We start from the raw sequence: 22853 nt of genomic DNA, 5'->3' as shown, positions 1-22853 counted from the left end.
TCGGCAATGGCAGTCAACTCTCGCGCTAGAGCGCAACCTATAAATAGACTACTCCCAAACCGGACTGGACTGATGAGAGAATAATCTCTTATGGCCTCCCCTTGGTAAACTGACGAGTATACAGGATGTCCTTTCACTCTGCAGCATGTCAATGTTTCCCAAACCATTTAAAAAGCAAGATATAGTAAGGTCTCACAGTTGATTATTAAATTAGATTCAACTTTATTGTCATTGTGCAGAGTACAAGTAGGCCTACAAAGACAACAAAATGCAGTTTGCGTCTAACCAGAAGTGCAAAAAGGCAGAAAAGTGCAATGTGACATACAAAGTACAGAGGTGGTGCATAGACAGGACAAGAAATTGTATGTTGACAAAGACAACAATCCTTTAAAAAAATCCTACATACTGTCAAAGTTTGCTAACATGACTTTTGTGGTATTAGCACTCTATGTTTTTAAAATACATATAACATAAGCATCTAACAGAAAAAAAAGGCTATACAGCTACATGATTAACTTAAAGGATAATATCCGGTGTGATTTTGACCTAAAGTGTGTTGAAACATGATACCAAGTGTGAATGTATGTCTCATAGCTCACCTCAGCTTGTCCCCTGCACTCAGAAATATGGCGCTAGTTAGCCAATGCTACCAACACAGTGTTTCGTTGTGGTGCCTCGGGCATCGGCCTAGCCATGCAAATACTGTAAATCACTGTTTTACACCATTTACGAGGCTAAAGTACTGTAGCTCCATACTTCATTGGTAGACTTCCGAGGGCCTTGACATTTAAAACGAGACATAGAGAACTTTGAAAAAGCACTGGTAGTTTATTTACAAGACGATTTATACAGACAGTACCTTAAGGAATTTTACCATTTGACGCCATCTTGAATTTAGTCACGATAAGTCGAGCGACGAGTACGAACGAACAAGTATGATAAGGGATCAGATTCCAAAAATAATTCTGTGAAAATGCATGGATTCCGGTCACGGAATTATTTTTGGAATGGCTTTTTATTATGTCCCAATTCTTCTTGATTATTTGCTTTATCTTATTGGCTTGACTACTGTACTGTGTAACAAAATATACTTGGTTTGGCTCTTGTTGTCGCCTCTGTTTCTGAACCAACAGCTGTTCTCTGCCAATTTCTTTAACTCTACTGTAGGCTGTATCTAAGGTCTTGTGTTTATACCCTCTTTTCTTAAACCTTTGAATCATGTCTTGAGCATTTTTATCAAAAACGTCTTCAGAGTCACATATGCGTTTAATCCTTTGAAATTTGCCAAAAGGGATGTTCTCTATTAACCAAGGTGGGTGGTAGCTTTCTGCCCTCAGTATGGTATAACGATCAGTGGGTTTTCTAAACATGGACGTGTGCAATTCACCTTTGTTATCTTTTGATATCTCCAGATCTAGGAAATGGATGTTTGTTAATGAGAACTCGCAGCTTCAAATTAGGATTAGTGTTGTTAAGATATGCATGAGACTGTAACAGCTCTTGCTGTGACCCAGGACATAAGTTTGTTATGTTTTTATGGGCTAGGTTTGCCCAGGTTGTTTTTGTTGCCATTTTTGGAGCCTGGGCAGGCCACAGAGATCGCGTTTTTTTTACAGTCACAGCTAGCGGTTGGTTAGGTGATGTTTGCAGTAAGTGACATGAAATGTTTTAGCCTAAAAAACGTGTGGCATCGCTTAGAGCACCTTTAATTTTAATCCAAACACAGAATTCATCAAGTGAAGCCACTAGGCCACTGTGCATGTCAGTGCTAGCTTTGTCCAAACACACCTCTGCATTAGGCCCTAGCTTGTGGGGCGGAAGCTGCACTGAATACAACAGGAAAGCCCTGCAGCGCATAGTGAACACAGCTGGAAGGATCATTGGTGATTCACTCCCCTCCCTGAAGGACATTTACACCACCCACCTCACCCGCAAGGCGACCAAAATTGTGAGTGATGCAAGTCACCCCGCTCACAATCTGTTTGATCTACTGCCCTCTGGGAAGAGGTACAGAAGCCTGCGCTCCCGCACTACCAGACTCACCAACAGCTTCATACACCAAGCCGTAAGGATGCTGAACTCTCTCCCTCCTCTCCCCCCTCCACCCTCAGCTACATAACATCCTGGACATTGGACCCACAATGGCCGCCTGCACTACTCCACTTGCACACTTGCACACCTGCACACTTGTACACTTTACAACTTGGTGTTGTTGTCCTGAAAACACAACACTTCTGCTGCTCTTACATAACTTGCACCACTATGCCACTTTCTTTATTACTTAGGTCAAACAGAACTACCCAAGCCTTTTATTGGCCTGACTTTGCACTAGTATTTCATTGACTGTCTATGCACAATTTCAACCAAATTTTGCTGCTCTTATTTTTTCATTATTATATGTGCCCTCTTATTTACTTATTTACTTACTTTTTTGTTTACTTGAATGTTATGTTTGTCTGTGGAAAAATATGTCTTGTCTTCACCATGGGATAGTGAGAAACGTAATTTCGATCTCTTTGTATGTCTGGAACATGTGAAGAAATTGACAATAAAGCTGACTTGACTTGACTTGACTTTGTACAAACAAACCTCTGCATTAGGCCTACATGATTAAGGCATTTACTGTAATTCCATTTTCATCATTGTAGTCTTACAAAAATTGAATTTGTAGGCAAATGTCAATTTCCACAAGTTGCATGTAACATGGGGAAGAGGAAGGGAAGAGTGAAGTGGCCTACTGTAGTAGGCTTTACTGACACCACACACACGCTAAACACACACTACACACACACAGCCTCAACACACATTACACACACACTACACACAGGCTAAACACACACTACACACACACACAGCCTCAACACACATTACACACACTTCACACACACAGGCTAAACACACACTACACATCACACACACAGCCAACACACATTACACACACACACAGCCTCAACACACATTGTGGCAGTAGTGTGGTAGCGTAACGGTTGAGCGCCAGGTGGATTTATCCACCACCACCACTCAGACAGAGTGAAGATAAACTAAAGTTAAGAAATAATAACTAAATGGCTTTATAAAGCACCACAAAACATTAAATGATTTTAACTCTAACTAAAAGACTTAAAGAAATGCAAACAGGTGTGTTCAAAAATGGAATATATTGTTCAGGACACGCATGAACACCACACAAGCAAACAAATCACCACAACAGCAGTAGCAGTCCATTCAGCCTATTTTTAGGTTAGGCCACTAGGAGGCGGTAGGCGGTAGCCTCGATAAAAATGCAAAAAGGCAAGACGCAAAAAGGTCCAAAAACGAGAGAGGAAAGTATCTTCGGTCAAAAAAGACCTCTTCGGCCTAAGGCCACAATAAATTCAAACAGTATGTAGCAGGTTAAACAAATTATGCTGCTATTACAAGCTACTCAAGTGCAGCACAAACACGATCTTTTATTTAGGCTATAACTAATTGGCTACTATAACATAGCCGACTGCTTCAAAGATCCCAGTGTGGATAAACCAATAAACAAAATAACATTAAAATCACTTAACAAAAAGAAGAGCTCTCCAAAACTAGAGCACAAACGTGATTGCTTTCAGTTTACAGTTTAGATTAGATTACAATAAAGGCAGGCCGGCGCCGGAGGAAAGGAAAATGTAGAAATAAAAATATCCCCAAAAGACAAAATAATAATCCCCAGGAAAACCCCTAAGGAAACCCTCCCCAGTAGCCTATGTAATCTATATTCAACTTAAAGTCGCGCCGCTCACGACTAAACAACAAGAGCGCTTTTAAAGAGCACAGGACAACACAGAGAAGTGGGCCAGCTGCTACAACCTCGCTACTGTCGCGTGTCTCCTGCAAACAATGGTAAAACAGTTCTAATGCAAGGACATCACGGAGCGAATGGAGTGCACACCAAAGGACCAAACAACTCGCACAAAACTACTACCGTCACGGACAGAAGACGACCCAAGAGCGCAAGTTCAAATTCAGAGTCTTTTTATTGAAGGGTTCAGGGGGGAAGAGGAGTGAGAGAAACGTGAGGTCTTGGAGGTTCCGGTTCCAGGGGTGCTAGGAGTGCCAGGGGTTCCAGGGGTTCTCGGGGCTCTGGGGTTTTCCAAGTTTCCGGGGGGTTCCAGTCCAAGGTGCTGAGTGTGTGTGTGTCCCCCAGTGATCGAGCGGCGTCTCGGGCTGAGGGTGGTGACGCGTCGGGGCTCGCTCGTCTGGTGGTCGGAGGCCTGGGGGAACACACACACAACAGCAAGGTGAACAGCAGGCAGTAGTACAGACCAGGGCTAGGCACTAAACGTGGTGAGAGACAGAAGGCAGATTCGAGTTACCGGGGGGGCTGAAGATCGGAGAGTAATCGAGAAGATCCGGAAGGCAGGTCGGGATAACCGGGGCAGTAGAACAGGGAGGCAGTCAAGAAAGGATCCGAATCACAGGTAGGAGTCAGAGAGTAGCCAGGCAGGCAGGTTACTGGTCCAGGTTTGAAGACGATCTGACAGGGCTTGGCTGAAAAACAGGGCTTTATATACTGGGAGAGGTTAGTGGAGAGATGCAGTGCAGCTGGCAGAGTAATTAGAGCAGAGTGGGGCAAGGTGAGGATGGTGAGTGGGAAATGCAGCGCAGCTGGCCAGGTAACAAGAGCAGAGCAGGGCGGAGCCAGGTGGAGCTCGTTAGGCAGAGTAGAGAGAGAGTGAGCAGAGTGGCAGAGAATTGAATCAATTAAGGTTGTTACCAGGGAGACAGAATGCTCATGACAGTTACAGTGCAAGGAGATCACGGAATGAATGGGGCAAGACAGGCCGACAGGCCAGGAACAACAACTTTGCTGCCGTGATCGCTTGCTGAACAATGATAAAACAGTTCGTTATTGCAAAGTGATCACGGAGCTCGGTTTGGACTAGACCAAACACGCACAAAACTCTGAACAACTCGGTGGAGTTATCAACCTGCCGAACAATGGAAAGACAGTTCTTTGAGGCTAGGCAATACTCACGGAGCGTCCGAGACAAGGACCAAACCAGGCCGCTCTCACAAGGCAAAACACTCTACCTGTCGTCACGTTCAGCCTACGCGGGGAAACACCAGGGAACCAAACACGCAGCAGACGAAACACCGGTAGAGGGAAACGAGAGAGGCGGAGACAGCGCTACCTGGGCTGTTATTTATAGACGCTGACCATCTTCCGTATGTAGCTGCCATGTTTTCATTACATTACTTTATTATAGGAGGTCAGGTTTGATCGCCTCAACACACACTACACACACACTACACACAGCCTCAACACACACTACACACACACACTACACACACTACACACACACAGCCTCAACACACATTACGCACAGCCTCAACACACATTACACACACACTTCACACACACAGCCTAAACACACACTACACACACACAGACTAAACACACACCACACACACAGCCTCAACACACACTACACACACACAGGCTAAACACACACTACACACACACAGCCTCAACACACACCACACACACACTACACACAGCCTCAACACACACTACACACACACAGCCTCAACACACACTACACACACACAGCCTCAACACACACACTACACACTACACACACACTACACACAGCCTCAACACACACTACACACACACAGCCTCAACACACACTACACACACACAGCCTCAACACACACACTACACACACACAGCCTCAACACACACACTACACACACACAGCCTCAACACACACACTACACACACACAGCCTAAACACACACTACACACACACAGCCTAAACACACACTACACACACACAGCCTCAACACACACTACACACACATAGCCTCAACACACACTACACACACACACTACACACATACAGCGTCAACAAACATTACACACACACAGCCTCAACACACACTACACACACACAGCCTCAATACACACACTACACACACACAGCCTAAACACATACTACACACACACAGCCTCAACACACACTACACACACACACTCACAAACACAGCCTCAACACACACTACACACACACAGCCTCGTGTTTTAAATAAAGCTATAACGCTTTTCCTCGTGACAGACAAACACTTGTCAAACAACATTTAGGTAAGAAAGGATCTTTCCTAGTCGTCACCGACTTCCGACTCGCCTCAGAGGGAGCAAACGTGTGGAAAAGGGTTTACGCAGCAGTCTGCAGGCCCACTGTAATGTACCTCAATTCCTACAGTCAGATAGATAGATAGATAGATAGATAGATATACTTTTTAGGCACCCAGTAGTTTTTACAACAAACACAACAAACACACATATGTCTCATACATAAAAATCACTCACAGAAATGTAAAAAATTAAAGAGCATGTGAAGTGATTAAGAAGGTCTGATATGAAACTGACCATGTGATGCATTGCCCATGAGGTGCTATGGAGTGTGTGTGCTATGGTGGAGTGTGTGTGTAATGGTGGAAGTGCAAAAGTGAACAGTGCAGTAAAATGTGAACAGTGAATATGATAACTCAAGAGTAATGTGAGCAATTCATGATGTTGGATGTTCCATAACACACACACAGCGTAAAGGTCTGACCACTTCTGTTTCCTTCCAAAACTCCCAGGCCACTCCTCCTCCGGTGTCCCGCGGCTTAAATATTCGTCGCTCCGAAGAGAGAAGTCGGAGATTCCAGGGTGGCTGATTGTTTACCTTCCACAGGTCAGACGTTATTAACGCCTGCAGGATGGAGCGATTGGGGCACCTACTTTTCCTCTCTACCGTGAGTGTGACTTTAGCACGACCGGCGATGGAACTACGTCCAAGCTCGCCCGTTAATGAGCGGCCAGTTATCGGTAAGTCTGCTATCAGTGTGGCATCCAAGCTACAATAGTTACGCTGCAAAACGCTGCTACAAACGGCTGAGCAATTTTTAAATACCAATGTAGCCTAATATCGAGATTTAAACAAAATGTAGGCTAAACCTTTTAGCGTGCTTTATCGTTGTGAAAATATGTGCTGTCTTGACTGACAGCCTACTGATATTTCAAATCTTTGAAGGGATTTTAACCCAAGAGGTGTCTGATGATGACATGAGACCATTTGGGAAAACCTACATTCCTGCCTCATATGTGAAGTACATAGAGTCGGCTGGTAGCCGAGTGGCTCCAATTAGGTACGGATTAGTTTACGGTGCATTCTATAAATTAAAGAATAGCCTATAGCCTATACTACATGTACATGAGACTGTACGTGTCCAATATTATGACATTTATAAAGCCTTAACATTGCTGTATTTCAGGTTGAACCTCACCCAAGCTGAATATGAGAAAATCTTCGCGGAAATAAACGGGTAAGAAAAGGGTTTCCTCATGTGCAGGTGGTGATGTGATGTCCAGCCGATGGACAGATTTGTATATTAGGCCTATGATACAATTAATATTTGTATATGTATTATACATTTATATATTATAAATGTACATGTTACCCAGAATGTGGGATGAGATGAGCAGGCTATTGCTTAACTTTTGACAGGGCACTGTGTAACCCTACAGCACTGTGAGACTCTGAAGTGTGTGTAGCTGTCCTCTAGATGGCAGCATTTCGCTGTGCGAGTCCTGGGATATTTATGCTTCAGTTGAGACCATGGTTCAGTGGAGTGAGGGTTAATGGCAGCTCTACTGTCTGTCTCTGTGCCTGTCTGTGTACCTGTCTGTCTGTCTGTCTGTCTGTCTGACTCTCTTTCTCTATAGCCTGCTGTTCATTGGAGGAGCAGTGGATCTGGTGCAATCAGACTATGCCCTGACTGCAAAGTTTTTTTACAAGCTTGCTGTAAAGGTGTGTGTGTGTGTGTGTGTGTATGTTGTTTGTGTGTGTGTGTGTGTGTGTGTGAACTAAAGAATATCTAAGAATATCTCATGTACCTCATGCAGTTTCAGTAAAGTTTTGTTCCACAGGATGTGCTGTGGTGTGACGTGTAGTCTGACTGATGTGCTGTGGTGTGATGTGTGTGCTGTGGTGTGACGTGTAGTCTGACTGATGTCCTGTGGTGTGATGTAGTCTGACTGTGTTGTGCGTGCTGTGGTGTGACGTGCTGTGGTGTGACGTGCTTGCTGTGGTGTGACGTGCTGTGGTTTGTGTGTTGTGGTGTGACGTGCTGTGGTGTGACGTGCTGTGGTTTGTGTGCTGTGGTTTGTGTGTTGTGGTTTGTGTGCTGTGGTTTGTGTGCTGTGGTTTGTGTGTTGTGGTTTGTGTGCTGTGGTGTGACGTGCTGTGGTGTGACGTGCTGTGGTGTGACGTGCTGTGGTGTGTGTGCTGTGGTGTGACGTGCTGTGGTGTGACGTGCTGTGGTGTGACGTGCTGTGGTGTGACGTGCTGTGGTGTGTGTGCTGTGGTTTGTGTGTTGTGGTGTGACATGCTGTGGTGTGTGTGCTGTGGTGTGTGTGCTGTGGTTTGTGTGTTGTGGTGTGACGTGCTGTGCTGTGGTGTGCTGTGGTGTGTGTGCTGTGGTGTGAACTGCTGTGGTGTGACGTGCTGTGGTGTGTGTGCTGTGGTTTGTGGGTTGTGGTGTGACGTGCTGTGGTGTGTGTGCTGTGGTGTGTGTGCTGTGGTTTGTGTGTTGTGGTGTGTGTGCTGTGGTGTGTGTGCTGTGGTTTGTGTGCTGTGGTTTGTGTGCTGTGGCTTGTGTGCTGTGGCTTGTGTGCTGTGGTGTGACGTGCTGTGGTGTGACGTGCGTGCTGTGGTGTGACGTGCGTGCTGTGGTGTGACGTGCTGTGGTGTGATGTGCTGTGGTTTGTGTGTTGTGGTGTGACGTGCTGTGGTGTGTGTGCTGTGGTTTGTGGGTTGTGGTGTGACGTGCTGTGGTGTGTGTGCTGTGGTTTGTGTGTTGTGGTGTGACGTGCTGTGGTGTGTGTGCTGTGGTTTGTGTGCTGTGGCTTGTGTGCTGTGGTGTGACGTGCTGTGGTGTGACGTGCGTGCTGTGGTGTGACGTGCGTGCTGTGGTGTGACGTGCGTGCTGTGGTGTGACGTGCTGTGGTGTGATGTGCTGTGGTTTGTGTGTTGTGGTGTGACGTGCTGTGGTGTGTGTGCTGTGGTTTGTGTGTTGTGGTGTGACGTGCTGTGGTGTGTGTGCTGTGGTTTGTGTGTTGTGGTGTGCTGTGGTTTGTGTGCTGTGGTTTGTGTGCTGTGGTTTGTGTGTTGTGGTGTGACGTGCTGTGGTTTGTGTGCTGTGGTTTGTGTGCTGTGGTTTGTGTGCTGTGGTGTGACGTGCTGTGGTGTGACGTGCGTGCTGTGGTGTGACGTGCTGTGGTGTGACGTGCTGTGGTGTGTGTGTGCTGTGGTTTGTGTGTTGTGGTGTGACGTGCTGTGGTGTGACGTGCTGTGGTGTGACGTGCTGTGGTGTGATGTGCTGTGGTGTGACGTGCTGTGGTGTGATGTGCTGTGGTGTGACGTGCTGTGGTGTGACGTGCTGTGGTGTGATGTGCTGTGGTGTGACGTGCTTGTCCCTCGTCCAGGCTAATGACGCAGGGGACTTTTTCCCGCTGTGGGGAACCTGCATGGGGTTCCAGCTACTCACAGTCCTGGTGGCAGGAGAGGACCTGCTGACCAACACCACTGCAGAGAACATTGCCATGCCTCTCAATCTGACCGCAGGTAAGCAGAGTACATCGTCTTGCTGCTTAATCTGACCACAGGTAAACGATGGGTATTGCCATGTGGCTCAATCTGACCACAGGTAAACGATGGGTAATGCCATGCTTCTCAATATGACCGCAAGTAGGCATTGCCATGCCTCTCAATCGGACCACAGATAAACATCGCCATGCCACTCTATCTGACCGCAGGTTTAACATCAACATGCTCCTAAATCTGACTGCAGGTAGGCAGCACAGGTAACTTAACCACAATACCTCTCAATCTGACTGCAGGTAGGCAGCACAGGTAACTCAACCACAATACCTCTCAATCTGACTGCAGGTAGGCAGCACAGGTAACTCAACCACAATACCTCTCAACAATACCTCTCAATCTGACCGCAGGTAGGCAGCACAGGTAACTCAATCACAATACCTCTCAATCTGACCGCAGGTAGGCAGCACAGGTAACTCAACCACAATACCTCTCAATCTGACTGCAGGTAGGCAGCACAGGTAACTCAACCACAATACCTCTCAATCTGACCGCAGGTAGGCAGCACAGGTAACTCAACCACAATACCTCTCAATCTGACTGCAGGTAGGCAGCACAGGTAACTCAACCACAATACCTCTCAATCTGACCACAGGAGTGGGCGGGCAAACCCAGATTGGAGACCTCTGTTCTGTACCTGCCATCCTGACTACCTGCAGGGGGGAGGGGGTGACACACTGAGAGGGATGAGATGAGTGTGGCATGAAATAATGTCATACAGCATTCTTATTTCTTTTCCTGGACGTCCTAAAAATACCTGACCCTGCATCCTTTGTCTGTGTCATATCCTGAGCAAACACCATGTGTGTACACACGGTGACAATCACACACACACACACACACACACAATCACACACACAATCACACACACACTAATAGGCTGCCGTTGTCATGAGGATTCAGTGTCGTCATCATTACCACATGCACAGTTTTCAGATATCGCTTTCCTGATGAGTCATCAGAATGCACCGTCATGGTAACTTTAGTTGCCCTGGGAAACCATTCAGCCCGTGCTATAAATACAAATAAATGCATATAAATGCCCTGTGCTGTATACGTACCTAGGCGGTGGTGACCTCCAGGTGATCTCACTTCCTGCTGCACTCTCCTCCAACCCTTTCACCTCTCGGTTCTTGTTTCCATCAACCTTAGCAGAGTCACTGAGGGGTCAGCAAACTCTGGGTGAAAACCTCTATTGGTAATACTGCATGTGATGGTGCTCAAAGACCCTCCATCAGTAATACCGCATATGAAGAACCTCCATCAGTAATACTTCATATGAAAAACCGAACCTCCATTAGTAATACTGCATATGAAAAACCTCCATCAGTAATACTGCATTTGAAAAACCCAAACTCCATCAGTAATTCTGCATATGAGGAACCGAACCTCCATCAGTAATACTACACATGCTAGCACTTAAACACAACCTCAAGTCAAACACCACCTGAGTCAAATGCAACCCTGCTATTTATTACCTCCTTTGAGGATAATCATTATTACACATTGCATCTCGGCACATCCCAAGCTCATAAGGTTGATAGATAGACTGGCTAAACGGTTTGAGCAGAGATAGGCTGGCTGAACGGTTTGAGCAGAGATAGGCTGGCTGAACGGTTTGAGCAGAGATAGGCTGGCTGAACGGTTTGAGCAGAGATAGGCTGGCTGAACGGTTTGAGCAGAGATAGGCTGGCTGAACGGTTTGAGCAGAGATAGGCTGGCTGAACGGTTTGAGCAGAGATAGGCTGGCTGAACGGTTTGAGCAGATCTCTACTGATGAACAGCTGTTTGTTTCTACCCTTTAGTGCCAGTGTTAACTCCTCTCCATCTCTCCTGTCACAGAGGCCCAGTCCAGCCGCATGTTTGAGAGCTTCCCTCCGGACCTCCTCAGGTCTCTGACCCAGGAGCCTCTGACCGGAAACTTCCATCACTACGGAGTAACGGAGAAGGTGAGCGCAGGCACTTCTGTGAGCGATTCACTTGTGTTACTGTAGGACACAGTGTTACAGCAAGCGATTCACTTGTGTTACTGTAGGACAGCAAGCGATTCACTGGTGTTACTGTAGGACACGGTGTTACAGCGAGCGATTCACTTGTGTTACCGTAGGACACAATACAGCAAGTAATTCATTTTAAGTCTCAGCCAAGTGATTTTGTTGTTATTCCTGCATGTTTACGTAAACTTGGCCTTGGTGAAGAGTCTCTGTTCTGTTGTGATGCTAAGACTGCTGCTGAGGTAAGCTAAGAGCATTCTCTCCTGCTGTGTGTGGCAGGTGTTTCAGGAGAATGCCCGACTGAGGGAGTTCTTTTCCGTGTTATCCACAAATGTCGCTGAGGACGGATCGGTCTTTGTCTCCACAATGGAAGGTAGCCTGACCCTGACACACACAAGCTTTGTCCTATTCATGAGAAGAACACTGTAGAAGTACTCAACACACTGATTTTACACACACACACACACACACACACACACACACACACACACACACACACACACACACACACACACACACACACACTACTCAACATGACACACTGATTTTACACACACACACACACACACTACTCAACATGACACACTGATTTACACAGAAACACACACACACACACTACTCAACATGACACACTGATTTACACACACACACACACACTACTCAACATGACACACTGATTTACACACACACACACACACACACACTACTCAACATGACACACTGATTTACACAGAAACATACAGTACACACACACACACACTACTCAACATGACACACTGATTTACACAGAAACATACATACACACACACACACACACACACACACACACACACACTGATTTACACACAAACACACACACACACACTGATTTACACACAAACACACACACACACACTGATTTACACACAAACACACACACACACACACACAGTTAATTACACAGAAACACACACACACCATCCAACATGACACACTGATCACTCACACACACACTACTCAATATGCACACTGATTTACATAGAAACACACACACACACACACACACACACACACACACACACACACACACACTACTCAACATAACACACTGATTTACACAGAAACATACACACACACACACACACTACTCAACATGACACTGATTTACACAGAAACATACACACATACACACACACACACACTGATTTACACAGAAACACACACACACACACACACACTTATTTACACAGAAACACACACACACTACCCAACATGACACACTGATCACTCACACACACACTACTCAACATGCACACTGATTTACACAGAAACACACACACACACGCTACTCAACACAACACTGATTTTCACAGAAACACACACACACACACACACACACACACACACTACTCGGTACGACACACTGATCGGTGCACACAACACACAGATTTCCAGAGAAGCGTTTTAAATCCTGACTTATTTAGATGTTTCTTGTGAAACAGGACGGCAGTACCCCTTCTACGGTGTGCAGTGGCATCCGGAGGTCAACCGTTTCCAGTGGAACCCCAAGTACCACTTCCCCCACTCAGTGAACGCCGTCAGCCTCTCAGCGCTACTCTCTGACTTCTTTGTCAACGAAGGTAGGGCGTGTGCCGTTAGTAGACACTGCACAGTGATACGGAGGACTACTGGCATTCTTCTTCTTTTTTTTTTTGCAAGTTATTTTTTTATTGTTTTTTGTTAAGTAGAGTACAATGAAGATATCAGTTCATGGAATGTTAGGCATTCTCTTGAGAGATTTTAAAATGTTGAAAACACCATTCGTATGTGTGTGTGTGTGTGTGTGTGTGTGTGTGTATGACTGTGTATCATTTATATGTGTGTGTGTGTGTCATTCGTATGTACAGTATGTGTATGTGTGTGTGTGTGTGTGTATGACTGTGAATCATTCGTATACATAGTGTGTGTGTGTGTGTGTGTGTGTGTGTGTGTGTGTGTGTGTGTGTGTGTGTGTGTATGACTCTATCATTCGTATGTATGTGTGTGTGTACAGTATGTGTGTGTGTGACTGTTTATCGTTCTATGGTGTGGGCATGGAACCACAGCTCACAGTGCTGTAGTGGTGTTTTGTTGTTTTGTTTGTTTCGATAACATGAGCAGGAATCTTGGGCATTGTGTGTGTGTGTATATGTGTGTTTCTGTGTCTGTGTGCATGTGTGTGTGTGTGTGTGTGTGTGTGTGTGTGCAAATGAGCTTATGTGAAAGAAATAGATAGGGATTTGGGGCACTTGACTTGTGTGTGTGTGTGTGTGTGTGTGTCCTTGATGAAATAATGTAGATATGTAAATTAGATATGTAAATGAAAGTATGTGATGCCATTGCGTTTATTTCCCTTTAAGGCAGGAAGAGTTCTCATCACTTTGCCAACCTTGAGGAAGAAAATGAGGCTTTGATCTACAGCTACAACCCTGTTTACATCGCAAACTTTACCGGATACGAACAAGCCTATTTCTTCTGAGTGAGAGAAAGTGAGAAATGTGTATGCACAGAAGTGTTTTGACGTTCCACACAGAGTCACTCAAGCATCTTATGTGAACGCTTCCCTTTTATTTGTTTAAATAAATGTTTTATTTTGGAGAACTCAGGAGTTTCATTGTGTTTTCTTGAATTGTAATACATTTGTCCCCCATATGTTGTTGCAAGTGGTGCTTACATATAAGTATTTCTCATACGTGGCTGATTGGATCATAAACGGCCACAGCAACGAAGAGGAATGACTGATAATGACTGACTCTCTATTATTGTGTTACATGCTCCAAATGTAAAGCACTTTGAGCTACTGGTGCCACACTCATGCTGTAGCCAAGTGGGTGAGGCTGGCATCATGGCTTATGCCATGCCCGTGGATGCTGGCATCATGGCTTATGCCATGCCCGTGGATGCTGGCATCATGGCTTATGCCATGCCTGTGAATTCTGTGCAATCATGTCTATGGCTTCTGTCCTAACTTGCACACATATGCTGTTGAAATCCCTGAAACATTCAGGTCCCCCATCCAGTTCAAAGCCTCCACCTGAAGATCTAGACCTTTAACGTTCGGTTCTAGACCTTTGGCAATTGCACTGCTGTGTCCAAGAACCTCCTCTGCCAGTTTGTTTGACTGAGGGAGACAGACGAACTTGGGGAACCTGTTCTGAGGAACCCGTTCTTAAGAACCTCCCCTGGGGAACCCATCTGATGGAGGGTTTCCCTATCGGTCCTCCTCCGGCTCTTAGTGGTCAAGAGAGGGCAGCAGTCAGCCTCTTTAGGACTTGTCAGTGCAGGTCCTATTTATCAAGTTTTCATTCAGAAGATTTCTCTCTTTACACATTCACAGACAAGTGGAAAAGAGCTGTAGTTTACTTCGTCTACACCCACCCCACTTCATTTTCAGGCACACAATTGTGCAGTTTTCATATGAACAAACTTGACCAGGGCTTAATTTGGCATTGATTTGGTAGGCCTACACCATTTCTATTATTTCATTCTATTAACTCCATTCTCTAAGCCTAGTCTGCTCCATTGAACTGAGTTTTGTTTCCATATCGAACGTCTATTACAAGAGTATATTATAAGCCTATCGATGCGTAAAGCTGTGTGTGAATGCGAGTAGAGCTCGTTGTAGGTAAATAGGTTGAACAGATATCACTGTTGTGTAGCCTAGTCTACACTGACCTGGAGTGCGTAGGATGAAAAGACTCATTTCATTGGTCTTGTTACTTGTCTCTCGTCGTTGAGGGGGTGGGAAGTAACAGCATGGTCTACACTCCTCAATGGAAATCAGGATTGCTGTAATGTAACTGCCATCGTAGCTGTCATATCAGCGATCATACAGAGAGCTGCCTGACACCTCAAACAAATGGATACGCAGGGGAAACGCGACCATCTCACGAGTTTATTTTCATAGTCATGTGCCACCGTGTAAACAATAACGTTGTTACCACGTCCCTTGTGGAGCACAACTTAAAGCTAACGGTAGCTCGGTTGTGTGGAAAGCGCGTATTTGGAAAAGGCTACTTGAATATAATAGCGCACTGTTTATGATTTTAGTGTTAGGCGTGTAGAGTAGGCTATATGAAAGGTCGTGTTTATTCGTTCGCTCGGCGATTTTTGTCGTGATAACGGAAGATATTAATAGGTCTGACAAAGGGCATTGGGCTCTTTGTTTATAAACATCCCTCTTCCGTCCAGACCCGAACCGAGCCGAGCCTGCTTGCTCCATTGATGCACTCTTTCCAGTGGTGTAACGGTAAGAAGACCTTGCGTTGTGGATGATATGAGTGTATGGGGAAAGATCGCCTAATCATTGCCATCATGGCAGTGCCATGTCGAGGACTTGAGCAAAAGTTGTGGACAAAAACAAGATGGAGATCATGGGAAATAATGCAACTTATTAGGCTACTTAACTGAGGGTTGGTTGTCTGCAAGCAGCCATAGGCTACACGCTGACTTGACGTTACTGTGTTACTTTTATTTAATTAGCTCAATTAGGCCTACCTGTCCTTATTTGTTTTGATGCCATAGTTTGTAATTAGTGATTAATTAGGACATAATTTAATGTCACCTACTGTCACACTTAATGTTCTATGTTCTCATCATATGTGTGTGTGTGTGTGTGTGTGTGTTCATGATTATTATGATATAGCTTTGGACCTTGATAGTGTTTGTCAGAAGAGGAGATGGGTATGGCTGTGTGTTCAAGGTTATTATTTGGTCCAAAGTTTAGCTTTGATTTTATAAATGTGTTGGCTTGACTGGAACTCTGTTATATGTTGTGGTAACCTATCTGTTACATGCTCTGGTAGACTAATCTATATCTGCTACAGAGACTGCATGTCAGGGTTGTTTTTGTCAGAGAAAGCTTCCTCTTTTCTCCAGCTGCCTATGTGCACAATGATATGCACAGTGACTTCCCAAACACACACACACAATCTGCCACCGCTGGTGTCATGCGGTCTGGTGTGTGTGTGTGTGTGTATGTGTGTGTGTGAGAGAGAGAGAGAGAGAGAGAGAGAGGGAGGGAGAGAGGGAGGGAGGAAATGCCTGGATTAGGTTGATTAAGAAAGCAGTGGCAGTTATTTCTTGCTTATGTCTCACCTCTATCCTCCCAGCTCTGGTGCTTTGATAGTCTCTGATGGCCAAACAGCCACTGAGCCAGGACCAGGTGTCTCTGCTCCTTCTTTAATAGCCACCACTGGACCAGGTGTCTCTGCTCCTCCTGGACCAGGTGTCTCTGCTGGACCAGGTGTCTCTGCTCCTCCTGGACCAGGTGTCTCTGCTCCTTCTTTAATAGCCAACACTGGACCAGGAGTCTCTGCTCCTCCTGGACCAGGAGTCTCTGCTCCTCCTTTAATAGCCACCACTGAGGTGGAACTCCAGTGTAGGTCTGTTGTGTGTGTATTGATCAGCCAGTGAACATAAACATACATCCAAAGTACATGCACATAATGGGCAGCCTACAGCTTTATTCATGTTCCCCGGCTGATCTCAGATGCTGTACGCCTGCATGGACATAATAGGCAGCCTACAGCTTTATTCATGTTCCCTGGCTGATCTCTGATGATGTATGTCCGCAGCTGGAAGTATGTTTGATGAGTACCTGGAACTTAATGCAATGAGGAGCTCTGACAGTGGGCCTCATGACTGGGCTTTTATGAGTGGCCTAATGACTGACTCAAGGACAGTGTGCAGACAGCCCCACAGCTCCCCCCAACATTAGCGCTCACACTGCCCAACACGTTAGCACTCACACTGCCCCACACGTTAGCGCTCACACTCCCCAACATGTTAGCGCTCACACTGCCCAACACGTTGGCCTTCAGGTTGCCCCACACGTTAGCGATCACATGGAAGTCTAGTAGCAGGTGAGCGTGTGTCAGGAAGCCAGTGTGGCTGGGTGGCTCCAGGTAGGTGCCACTGGGTCCTGCTGCTTGCCTGACTGTATTGGAGGAGTGGGAGAAGGTTACCCCTCAGATAGAGTGGGATGGGCACCACACACACACACACACACACACACACTCAGAACTCTGCTTGGGGAACAGGGCAGTGGCAGTTTTAGGGAGGAAAGGGACAACACCTGTGTAGACTCGTTTTTCTCGATCTTGATCCAGAGAACGCAAGCTGTCAGAAGAAGTGGGGACTGTTGCCACGGCAACTTGGCATGCGCCCCCCCCGGAGACTGTAGATAGAGGTCAGTGGAGCGGAGTCGGACTGGTTGGCTGATGCCACGTAGAGCTCAAATACGCTCTAAGGGGCAGAACCTGACTCACTCAGTCTACGGCCCAAACACCTGATACACACACTCACACACACACACACACACACACAGGCACACCCACACTCTGCTGGGGGCAGCATTGCTCAGTCTACGGCCCAAACACCTGATACACACACACACACACACACACACACACACACACACAGGCACACCCACACTCTGCTGGGGGCAGCATTGCTCAGTCTACGGCCCAAACACCAGCACTGACACACAGGCACACACACACTACAGCCCGAACATCAGCACTGGTACACACGCACAGCACACACACTCTCTCTCTTACACACACACACTGCTGGGGGCTGTATCACTCAGTCTGCCCCTGAAGCCTATAGCCCAAACAACATCAGTGAGATATACACACAGCATACACACGTACTGTACATGCCCCCGCACATAGTCAGTACTCAATACTAATGCCCACTAAATGCCCCCGCACATAGTCAGTACTCAATACTCATGCCCACTAAATGCCCCCGCACATAGTCAGTACTCAATACTCATGCCCACTAAATGCCCCCGCACATAGTCAGTACTCAATACTCATGCCCACTAGGCCGACTGACTGGTGAGTCCAGCCCATGTTTAGAGTTAATCTACACCACACACATTCATTAAAACACAGGATTAAGGACATCACCAGTCACAATGCCCCACCAATCGTTACCAAAGCAACAGGAACTAGACCAGTCCTCATGTCTAATGGCAACCAGGAGACTGTGTTTGATATGCTGCTGGGGTAACGCCACTTCCATGTGAAAACGTCACAGATGTCATCATGCTGGGCTTGCACTGTGAGCAGATAGACACACACTCTGTCACACGCACACTCTCACTCAAAGGTACCCAAAGCACACATGCACTCACTCACACACACTCACTTATACATGCACTCACACATGCACACACACATAAAATCACTCACGCACACACACACATGCACACACACACACACACACTCACTCATACACACATTCACTCATGCACACACACATGCACACACACACACACACTCACTCATACACACACACATTCACTCACGCAGCATCTCAGCAGTGTGACCCACATTCGTGCAGGAGGTGGGTGTGAACAAAGCATGGCTTGTCAGATCTTTCAGATCAGAAGTGTGTGTGTGAGTAGGCATAATGTGTTTGCCAGAAGGATGTGTGTGTGTGTGTGTGTGTGTGTGTGTGGATACACATCTCAGTGATGCGAGAAATGGGAGCATGCATACAGGATCTTAATCTGCCTCTGAAACTCTTAGAAATCTAGAACATGGGAGGCTTCTTTGTTCCATATTCTACTTCTGCATTCTCTCTACGTGGAATCTGCACAAAGCAGCCTCAGGCAGAGCCCTATCTGCTCTGGCTACAGTCAGCTTCAGAGCTGAGAAGGGCATTGTTGAACCAGACAGGTTCCAAAGGTTAAGACCAGTTCAGGAGAACTTCAACCATGTGAATGTCAGAAATCAGGATCTACATAACATAGCTATTTGAGATCTACATATCAGAGCTATTCTAGATCTACATATCAGAGTTATTCTAGATCTAGGCCAGGTCCTTTCCCATAGTCAGATTCCCCCTACAGTTATGAGACAGAAAACCGCTAACTGCAATTTTTCTGAAGTACAATGTTGTTTCATGTCCAAGATACTGCATTACTACAGTACGATTTTGCCATGTCCAACATACTGCATTGTTACATATTCTGCAAGGAATTCCTTTATACTTTAAAAAAATCTAACTATTTTGAAACTTGACAAACTAAAGTCATTTTTTGTAAGGGCCATCTTTAGAGACCTGATAGCAGTTTCCTATTTCCCAAACACATGCACCCAGTAAGCACCCACCTTTAGAGCACATGCTAGCAGTAGCCTAATTCTAGCACCCAGACGCAAGACACTCTAAACTAGCACCTAGACCCACACTCTAGAGTAGCACCTGGAGAGATGCTAGCACCTAGACCCACCTGAATACACTATATGCTAGCACCTAGAGATATGCTAGCACGTAGACCCACACTCTAGAGTAGCACCTAGAGAGATGCTAGCACCTAGACCCACCTGAATACACTATATGCTAGCACCTAGAGAGATGCTAGCACCTAGACCCACACTCTAGAGTAGCACCTGGAGAGATGCTAGCGCCTAGACCCACCTGAATACACTATATGCTAGCACCTAGAGAGATGCTAACACCTAGACCCACCTGAAGACACTATATGCTAGCACCTAGAGAGATGCTAACACCTAGACCCACCTGAAGACACTATATGCTAGCGCACACACACACACACACACGGATCTGCTGGATCTATCTTAGAGTGTGTTCCACCCTGGGAAAGTGTGTGTGCACTTATGAACAGACACACACACACACACACACACTTATTGCAGAGAAGGGGTCATACACCTCACCACTAAACAGAAGATGTGGGTCCCCCGAGATGATCTCCACCCTCTAAAAAATATAACACGCTCCCATGACAGCATGGTTGGTGGGTGTGGTGAAAGTCTGTGTGTGTGTGTGTGTGTGTGCGTGTGCGCATGCCTGTTTGTATGTGTCTGGTACTGTGTATGTGTGTGTGTGTGTGTGCCTGTTGTCTCTGATTTCTCCAGCAATCAGTGGTTTGTGTGGTGAGTCATGCAGTGCTGCTCCCGAGAAAGCTGTTATTATCTGAAAGCATTTCATCTCATCGTCCCTTTTATTCCTCTCTTCTTCACACACACACACACACACACACACACATACACACACACAACACACACACACACACATACACACACACACACACACACACACACACACACAGGCCCCAGTAGCACTTAAACTAGCATCTAGACCAGGGCCCAGTACTTCTCTTTAGAGGAAACTCAAACAATGCTAAATGATATTCTACTGAACAGGCCTTTTGCCAGACACAAGTCATTATTTTATCATTTCTCTCAGGTTTTGTGTGTGTGTGTGTGTGGGATAATGGATTTTGGTGATGAATGGGGAAACCTCACTGACGTTTGAAATGAGGTGGATGAGAAGACTGACCGCTTCATTTGTGACGGGGAGATGACCCGGGCTCTTTATCGATTCTCCATCGGGCGGCTCTGGCAGTCGCACACAGATGTGGCGCGTTTTCCACTTCTGTTGAATTTATGTTCCTTCTTCAGTCACTTCAGACTCGGAGCGTTCAGATTGAGATTTGTCCTGTAGTGCTGTCACGGCTGCCGGCAGATAAACGACTTCAGAGGCCTGGGGAAGAGTGGATTGGGAAATGAACGGATCTCAAGCATTAATACTCCGTGACTGCTTTTTGTTTAGAGGAGACAGACAGGGATTGTCATGAGATGAGTATGTGTGTGTGTATGTCTGTCTGTATGTATATGTGTGTTTAGGCGTGTGTGTGTGTGTGCATTGTAACACCCACCAACCTAATAACTTCCCACCAACGTAATAAACCACCAACGTAATACAAATCTGCATGTTTTAAACCTACCAACGTAATAACTTCCCACCAACTTAATAATCCAATAATTATTACGTTTGCAGGAAGTTATTACGTTGGTGGGAAGGTTAAAAAAAGTTACCCAGCAACGTAATAAATCACTGATTTAGTGAAATGCTATCTGTTTTATCAATTGTAAGGGTATAGTTGTCAACAATTGTCACCATCTAAACCAATCTTCATCTTACATAATTCTGATATTCAGTGCTGTGGCAAAATATGTTAGTTCAATGTAATAACATTGTTTTTTTAAAGAGCAACATGACTAGTTTGTGTAGTTCAGTTATTTGTAGGTTTCAGGAAAGTGGTCATTCAGAAAGAATAATGTGCCGTTTGTCTGTTATTTTAAAGTTAATCAGTTTGAACCACGTACCCTGTAGAGATTTAATCTGACCCAATGTTCCCACACCTTAAAATTCAATGACTTTTCAAGGATTTCCGAGGTCCAATACCCTCAAATTCAAAGACCCAACAGTTTAAGACATGGATCAAGGTTACTTGTTACAAATTGTTTACAATAACTATAGCTTTACAGAAACTCAGAGACAACATTTAAAAAAGAGAAGGACTTGAATGTGTCAACGCTTACAGTATCAATTGTGCTATGGTTCAGTGATGGCTGACAAAGTAGTTCTCTTGCCTTCTCTAACAGAACATATAGAAATGCAAACACTTTTAATTACCTACAGTATGTCTATTTATGAAACACTAATTATACAGTATGTCTATTTATGAAACACTAATTACCTACAGTATGTCTATTTATGTCAAACATTTTCAAGGCCTTGATTTTCCCCCTCATTTTCATAAATTCAGGGCTTTTAAAGACCAATGGGAACGCCACTGATCGTTAGAAGATTCATTTCATTGCACAACGCCTCATTTCATTTGCACAACGCTTGCCATATTCTCCTTCTTAGCAATATTCAGACAGACACACAAACATGATGTAGCATCTTAACAAATGGAGCTAAAAGTGTTTCTACTCTCCATAAAAGAAAACAGGACTGTCCCACGCTTTGGTTAATTGCTGAGAGTCGGCCAGTCATCTTGAGCGATGCTTGCCTTACATGGAAATACCTATGCTGAAGTTTTCCTGTGTGCCCAGTAAATATTCAGTCGAACACTTGTGATTTTTTCCATGTCATTTAGGGTCCAGGTTGACAGAAAAATTATTGATTCAAAAAGTCAAAGTCAAAGTCAAAGTCAGCTTTATTGTCAATTTCTTCACATGTTCCAGACATACAAAGAGATCGAAATTACGTTTCTCACTATCCCACGGTGAAGACAAGACATATTTTACCAATTTAGGTCCACAGACAAACATAACATTCAAGTAAACAAAAAAGTAAGTAAATAAGAGGGCACATATAATAATGAAAAAAT

The 22853-nt window shown here is 45.3% G+C and overlaps 2 protein-coding genes and 2 long non-coding RNA genes across 6 annotated transcripts in view; 2 read left to right on the top strand and 2 right to left on the bottom strand.

Moving 5' to 3' along the window:
* Positions 1 to 3985: 3985 nt before the first annotated feature.
* On the bottom strand, positions 3986 to 4385 carry LOC121715052. The gene is made up of 2 exons (XR_006033518.1): positions 4344 to 4385; positions 3986 to 4241 (listed from the first exon to the last, which is right to left on the bottom strand). It is a non-coding gene; the product is annotated as an uncharacterized LOC121715052 (long non-coding RNA).
* Positions 4386 to 6622: 2237 nt separating this feature from the next.
* Positions 6623 to 14293, top strand: LOC121715041 (gamma-glutamyl hydrolase). 2 transcript variants are annotated; one of them, XM_042100339.1, is made up of 9 exons: positions 6623 to 6847; positions 7053 to 7167; positions 7294 to 7344; positions 7745 to 7829; positions 9506 to 9644; positions 11523 to 11629; positions 11954 to 12047; positions 13156 to 13343; positions 14053 to 14293. In XM_042100339.1, exons 1-9 carry the CDS (start codon positions 6739 to 6741, stop codon positions 14104 to 14106), a joined length of 942 nt encoding a protein of 313 aa, XP_041956273.1. In that variant the 5' UTR covers positions 6623 to 6738; the 3' UTR covers positions 14107 to 14293. The 2 variants fall into 2 exon arrangements, with proteins under 2 accessions (XP_041956273.1, XP_041956272.1); XM_042100338.1 differs by having other exon boundaries at positions 6627 to 6847; positions 13156 to 13293.
* On the bottom strand, positions 9830 to 10304 carry LOC121715051. Its single transcript, XR_006033517.1, has 3 exons — positions 10258 to 10304; positions 10062 to 10208; positions 9830 to 9999 (listed from the first exon to the last, which is right to left on the bottom strand). It is a non-coding gene; the product is annotated as an uncharacterized LOC121715051 (long non-coding RNA).
* A 1149-nt stretch (positions 14294 to 15442) lies between the features above and the next one.
* rnf122 (ring finger protein 122) overlaps positions 15443 to 22853 on the top strand; it is a 28120-nt gene continuing 20709 nt past the window's right edge. For both annotated transcript variants that reach the window (XM_042100358.1, XM_042100357.1), the window contains exon 1: positions 15443 to 15941. In XM_042100358.1, coding sequence (XP_041956292.1) covers positions 15917 to 15941 — 25 coding nt within the window. In that variant the 5' untranslated portion in view covers positions 15443 to 15916. The remainder of the gene's footprint in view (positions 15942 to 22853) is intronic.

The sequence above is a fragment of the Alosa sapidissima genome, chromosome 8, assembly GCF_018492685.1.
Source record: "Alosa sapidissima isolate fAloSap1 chromosome 8, fAloSap1.pri, whole genome shotgun sequence".
In the NCBI taxonomy this organism is placed as follows: Eukaryota; Metazoa; Chordata; class Actinopteri; order Clupeiformes; family Clupeidae; genus Alosa; species Alosa sapidissima.
The sequence above is the reverse complement of the archived record's forward strand: the minus strand, read 5'-3'. Positions and strand labels throughout refer to the sequence as shown.

What these genes read in the sequence shown, in the direction of transcription:
- LOC121715041 (XM_042100338.1), top strand. Translation starts at nt 6,739, where the DNA reads ATGGAGCGATTGGGGCACCTACTTTTCCTCTCTACCGTGAGTGTGACT. An exon ending in AGCCGAGTGGCTCCAATTAG is followed by an intron (nt 7,168 to 7,293) that starts GTACGGATTAGT and finishes GCTGTATTTCAG; the next exon opens with GTTGAACCTCACCCAAGCTG. An exon ending in TGACTTCTTTGTCAACGAAG is followed by an intron (nt 13,294 to 14,052) that starts GTAGGGCGTGTG and finishes TTTCCCTTTAAG; the next exon opens with GCAGGAAGAGTTCTCATCAC.